At 42.0% G+C, this 6,808-nt stretch overlaps 1 protein-coding gene across 1 annotated transcript; it reads right to left on the bottom strand.

The window, feature by feature from the left end:
* Positions 1-382: 382 nt before the first annotated feature.
* LOC110142844 (melanoma antigen preferentially expressed in tumors-like) lies at positions 383-4,739 on the bottom strand. The gene is made up of 3 exons (XM_020902234.2): positions 4,453-4,739; positions 3,454-4,026; positions 383-386 (listed from the first exon to the last, which is right to left on the bottom strand). Exons 1-3 carry the CDS (start codon positions 4,737-4,739, stop codon positions 383-385), a joined length of 864 nt encoding a protein of 287 aa, XP_020757893.2.
* Between the last annotated feature and the right edge of the window lie 2,069 nt (positions 4,740-6,808).

Here is a 6,808-nt window from a genome sequence, read left to right as displayed (position 1 = left end):
ACAGAAACTCTTCAGGCCAGAAGGGAATAGCAGGACACACTCAAAGTGATGAAAGAGAAAAACCTACAACCCAGATTACTGCACCCAGCAAGGATCTCATTCAAATATGAAGGAGAAATAAAAAGCTTTACAGACAAGCAAAAGCTGAGAGAATTCAGCACCACCAAACCAGCTCTTCAACAAATGCTAAAGAATCTTCTCTAGACAGGAAACATAGAAAAGGTGTATAAATTCGAACCCAAAACAACAAAGTAAGTGACAATGGGATCATACTTATCAATAATTACCTTAAATGTAAATGGGTTGAATGCCCAAGAAAAAGACAAAGCCTGGCTGAATGGATACAAAAACAAGATCCCTGTATATGCTGTATACAAGAGACTCACCTAAAAACAAGGGACACATACAGAAATTGAAGGGCTAGGAAAAGATATTTCCTAATGGAGACCAAAGAAAGCAGGAGTAGCAATACTCATATCAGATAAAATAGACTCTGAAATAAAAATTGTGAAGAGACAAAGAAGAACACTACATAATGATCAAAGGATCAATCCAAGAAGAAGATATAGCAATTATAAATATATATGCACCAACATAGGAGTACTGCAATATGTAAGGCAAATACTAACAAGTATGAAAGGGGAAATTAACAATAATGCAATAATAGTGGAAGACTTTAATACCCCACTCACACCTATGAATAGATCAACTAAAATAATTTCACAGTTTGTATGGAAATACAAAAAAAAACTCAAATAGCCAAAGCAATCTTGAGAAAGAAGAATGGAAATGAAGGAATCAACCTGTCTGACTTCAGCCTATACTACAAAACTACAGTCATAAGACAGTATGGTACTAGCACAAAGACAGAAATATAGATTAATGGAACAAAATAGAAAGCCCAGAGATAAATCCACACACCTATGGACACTTTTTCTTTGACAAAGGAGGCATGAATATACAATGGAGAAAAGACAATCTCTTGAACAAGTGGTGCTGGGAAAACTGGTCAACCACTTGTAAAAGAATGAAACTAGAACACTCTCTAACACCATACATAAAAATAAAATCAAAATAGATTAAAGATCTAAATGTAACATGAGAAACTACAAAACTCCTACAGGAAAACATAGACAAAAACTCTGACATAAATCACAGCAGAATCTTCTATGACCTACCTCCCAGAGTAATGGAAATAAAAGCAAAAATAAACAAATGGGACCTAATTAAACTTAAAAGGTTTTGCACAATGAAGGAAGCTATAAGCAAGGTGAAAAGACTGCCTTCAGAATGGGAGAAAATAATAGCAAATGAAGCAACTGACAAAGAATTAATCTCCAAAATACACAAGCAGCTCCTGCAATTCAATTCCAGAAAAATAAACGACTGAGTCAAAAAGTGGGCCGAAGAACTAAACAGACATTTCTCCAAAGAAGACATACAGATGGATAACAAACATATGAAAGGATGCTCAACATCACTCATTGTCAGAGAAATGCAAATCAAAACCACAATAAGGTTCCATCTCATGCCTGTCAGAATGACTGCTATCAAAAAGTCTACAAGCAATAAATGCTGGAAAGGCTGTGGAGAAAAGGGAACTCTTACTGTGTTGGTGGGAATGCAAACTAGTACAGCCACTATGGAAAACAGTGTGGCTGTTTTATTCTGTTTATTCTGTTTCATTTATTTCTTAAATAAATGAAAATAGAACTGCCATATGATCCAGCAATCCCACTGCTGGGCATACACACCGAGGAAACCAGAATTAAAAGAGACCTGTGTACCCCAATGTTCATCACAGCACTGTTTACAATAGCTAGGACATGGAAGCAACCTAGATGTCCATTGGCAGACAAATGGATAAGAAAATGGTTGTACATAGACACAATGGAATATTACTCAGCTCTTAAAAAGAATGCATTTGAATCAGTTCTAGTGAGGTGGATGAAACTGGAGCCTATTATACAGAGTGAAGTAAGTCAGAAAGAAAAACACCAATACAGCATATTAATGCATATGAATGGAATTTAGAAAGATGGTAATGATGAACCTATATGTGAGACAATAAAAGAGACACAGATGCAAAGAACAGACTTTTGGATTCTGTGGGAGAAGGCAAGGGTGGGATGATTTGAGAGAATAGCAATGAAACATGTATATTACCATATGTGAAATAGATAGCCAGTCCAGGTTAGATGCATGAGACAGGATACTCAGGGCTGGTGCACTGGGATGATAGGACAGGGAGGGAGGTGGTAGGGGAATTCAGGATGGGGAACACAGGTACACCCATGGCTGATTCATGTCAATGTATGGCAAAAACCACTAGAATATTGTAAAGTAATTAGCCTCCAATTAATATAACTAAATTAATTTTTTTAAGAGACTTGAAGTGCTTCTTATTCAAGCTTACTTAGGCACATGATTTGACCTGAGGCAGCCTTATCTCGGCCTTCCCAGGTGGTTCAGTGGGTAAAGAATCTGCCTGCAGTGCAGGAGTCATAAGAGAGGTGAATTCAATCCCTGGGTTGGGAAGATCCTCTGGAGAAGGGCATGGCAACCCACCCCATATTCAGGCCTGGAGAATCCCATGGATAGAGGAGCCTGGCAGACTATAGTCCATAGTGTTTTAAAGAGTCAGGCGCAACTGAAGTGACTGAGCATGCACACACACCCTTATCTCAAGTCATCTGGGTGATATGCATAGAGGATCAATTTGGGGAAGATCCGACAACATCCATTGGAAATAACAGTCTGCAGTGGCTCACTTACATCCCTACATTATTTGCAAGCCACCTACAAATTTTTAAGATCTCTTTGACTCCTGCTCTATTACCATCATCTCCAGAATCATGCATTTACTATATGTTAAATACCTTATCTGGATAAAAAGATAACCTGTTACAGACTTGGAATTTGAGACAGGCTCCTTGCGGTCACAAAACTGGAGAGCATGGAGCTTTCATTAAATACTCAGGACTGATGGAGATTTCCCTTTTCAAAGTCCCTCTTCCTTTACCTATTTTTCCAAAGTCATCTAGGAAAGATATCTCTTCCTAGTAGAGAAATTGTGCTGTGCTCAGTCGCTTCAGTCGTGTCCAACTCTTTGCAACCTATGGACTATAGCCTGCCAGGCTCCTCTGCCCATGGCATTCTCCATGCAAGGATACTGGAGTGGGTTGTCATGCACTGCAGGCAGGTTCTATACCCACTGAGCCACCTGGGAAGCCCAGTGAAGAAGTTACATACCTACTACCTGTACATCCTAACACTTGGTCTGTATCTTCCTAGAAGAGTGGCCCTTTCCATATCCTTCATCCTAGTTTGGGCCACTACCTTGATTTGGGTGGTTATATGATATCACAGTTCAGGATAGAGTAGCAAAGGGAGGTGCGCTTTTGACATTCTAGCATTGGGTACACTGCTCCCAGGCCAGGGGTGCGCACTCACCTGAGCATCTGGATCAGGCAGCCTTCAAGGAAGGAGGGAGTCTCCAAATACAGATCCCGGAGGTGGTACAACTTGCGGAACTGAGAGGTAATTTGGACAACATGGTAATACTCTTCCTCCTCTTCAAATGCTAGCCCATGGATGTGGGAGAGATGGAGTCTCTGTATATTACTCATTTGGCCCAAGAAAGGAGCAAACATGGCTAGAGTGGACAGATGCCAAATGCAATTCACTTCCACTTCCTGAATATAGTCCAGTTGCACTATACCCAGGACCTGCATAATATTTTCTAAGGATATTGAAGTGATCTTCAGCTTAGTAGAGCACAGGTGTATGGAGGTTTTTCTCTGCTCCACCCACCTCATGAGGTAGATGAAGTCATCTGTGGTACTTTCCTTGAAGTGCAGTTCTATGAACACCTCTAAAGGAGCCAAGGGCTGCTCTGTCCTTGACCTGACCTCAGCCACTGGTGTCATTGATGAGCTTGAGGATACATGGACACTTGATCCAGACCACATTTTCCAGAAGTCCTGGCCAGTATTCCTTAAATCCAGCACCCCCAGTTTGCACCTCCTGTGGGAAACAGAAGATTAGCTGTTTGAATGAAACCACAGAATGAAACTACAGACTTAGAATTGAGGCTACACTCTGACTTCCCACCTGAGATTATACTTGACATTCCTACAGCCTTGCCCTCTTCTTTCCTCTCTGCCTCACCTTTCTGCTTTTCCCCTTCCAACCTTCCTCAGTCTCTGCTTCTAGTACCCATAACCATAACTAGAAGGCTGTCAGGCATGTTCTTTTAGGTTTCCTGGCATCTTAGGCACTCTCACTGCCAGAAGGCATTTCCCCAAAGTGAGCTCAGCAATAGCCAAGGACTCTGAGAGTCTTCATTGGATTCAAAAGTCTCTGGTCCATCCTTTGACCATTTACTCTCTTGACCCCAAGTGTTTCTTCATGATGTCTAGCAACCTACTAGACTACCTGGATTAGACTTACTTGGAATGTTTTTTCTGGGCAAGCAGGATATCAAGACCATCCAGAACTGCTTGTAAGGTCCCCATGTGAGGCTTTTGCATCAGGCCCCCCAGAGGCAGACGGACAAAGGGCCAGGCACACACCATGGCCTTCAGGGTCTCACTTCGACTCCCACAGAAGGCTTCCATGAAGAGTGGGGGGAAGAGTTCGATGGGCAGATACTCCAGAGCAGTGATGGCTGAGGCCTCATCCCTCAGCAGGCTCACTGCTGCCAGGTTCAAGAGTCTGGGTCGGGTCTGGAGACTCATCCTGACTTGGTTCCAAAAGGAATCCTGTGGGTACTTCCAAGGAACAAGACATTCTTTTCAGGCCAATCAGGAGCACACTTCAGTTTGTTTCTCCCCACCCTTGAGAGGAAACTACTCAGGGCCAAGGCCACTGCTCTAGTGGTAGTGGAATTGTTGCAGGGAAGAGCCAATTCTCTCTCCAAAATGGATCTTTCTCTTTGACTTGAATCTGTTGCTTTTGTTATTATAATCATACATAATGGCCTGCCTCAGGGAACCCTGGCCCTTTGCCAGAAGACTAAACTAAAAGCATCTTTTTTCAGCTCACAGGGAGATAATTTGCCCCTGCCCAACTGTGAATGACACAAGAATGAAGAGATTAACACACCCTTTCCCCAAGGATGGACATTCCAGGAGATACTTGCAAGATATTATTGCCTTTCTACTTTACTTCCTCAACTCCTCCTCCTGTCTGTTCTATAAAAGAATCTGGCACCCAGCCTCTAACAAGATGGTTATTTTGAGACATTAGTTTGCCATCTTCTTGATCAGGCTGTTTTCTGAATAGAAGTCATATTCCTTGCCTCAACACCTAGTCCCTCATCTCTTGAATTCATTGGCCTGTTGTGGTAGTGAGCAGACCAGGCTTGGGCCTGGTGACAGAAGTGCCTTAGTGCCAGTTGCCTGTCACAAGTAGAGGGGGGAAAATGCAACCACTGATTCATCCATCCACTGCTTTGCTTAATAATGTTCCACTGGGAAGTGGTTACTGGGAGCTGGAGGCTGAGCTTCATCCTTTCAGAAGAAAATGCTTAAAATTATCACTTAGAGCCTTAAAAGTATGGGAATAAGAGCATCATGTGGACCAACACAGCTTCCATCTTGAGTTCCCACAGTTAACTGAGATGGGAAAGGTCAGGAGATACCCCTAAAATGAATGCTGTTTATGTACAAATTAAATATTTTAAATTTCAGAAAATAAAATTCCAAACAAACATCTTTCATTAAAAGAGGCATCTGCTTGATTGCTACTGCTGCTAAGTCACTTCAGTCGTGTCCGACTCTGTGCAACCCCATCCCTGGGATTCTCCAGGCAAGAACACTGGAGTGGGTTGCCATTTTCTTCTCCAATGCATAAAAGTGAAAAGTGAAAGTGAAGTCGCTCAGTCATGTCCGACTCTTCGCGACCCCATGGACTGCAGCCTACCAGGCTCCTTCATCCATGGGATTTTCCAGGCAAGAGTACTGGAGTGGGGTGCCATTGCCTTCTCCATCTGCTTGATTAAGACATTTAAAAAATGATATAAGCCAAAGCACTAATCCAAATATTTGGGATTAAGTCTAAACTACTTTAAGGGCCAAACCAAAACCTTAAATGAGTACATCTTAAAATATACTTTTATTCATTTATTTTTATTTACTCATTTTGGCCACATCACCTGTAGGATCTTTGTTCCTGGACCAGAGATTGAAAAAGTTCCCTCTGCAGTGGAAGAGCAGAACCTTAACCACTGGAGCCCCAGAGAAGTCTCAAGAAATACTTCTTAAAAGCTCTCCTGCCATCCCAAGGTGTTTGCCACCATTCAACACCAGTTGACCATGGGTAAAATGAAGGTGTCCTTAGTTGTGTCTGTAACTTACCAACTCTGATGTGGGTAGCAGGCTGCTCAGATCTCAGACAGGATGGAGAGCCCAGGTGGTGCCTCTGGAGCTGGAAGATTCTGTATCCTTTCTTTGGTACTGGGGCTTTTATAGACCTTTTTAATCACATCTTATTCTTTCCTATTACCAACAGCCAATCAGAAAATGATAGCTGATAATGTTTCACACTGCCCCTCTGGTTAATCCTGATTGAGTCTTTGTCAATCTCCAGAGGAATGAATGGAATCAGATTACATTCAGGAAAGATAAAGAATGAGGGAAGGCTATTGACTTCAAAGGCTCCTTCCTAGGTTCATTCTAGAAATATTGATTGGGTTTTACCAATACAACAGAAGTGGCTGTGGGTGTGAGACCAGGAAGGAGTTATTAACTTGAGACAGCAGATAAGATAAACAAAACTTTAAAGCATCATTGGGGATCTTTGGCCA

The sequence above is a fragment of the Odocoileus virginianus genome, chromosome 11 (assembly GCF_023699985.2).
Source record: "Odocoileus virginianus isolate 20LAN1187 ecotype Illinois chromosome 11, Ovbor_1.2, whole genome shotgun sequence".
NCBI classification, from domain to species: domain Eukaryota; kingdom Metazoa; phylum Chordata; class Mammalia; order Artiodactyla; family Cervidae; genus Odocoileus; species Odocoileus virginianus.
Note: the sequence above shows the minus strand (reverse complement) of the source record. Positions and strands in the feature narration are given on the sequence as shown.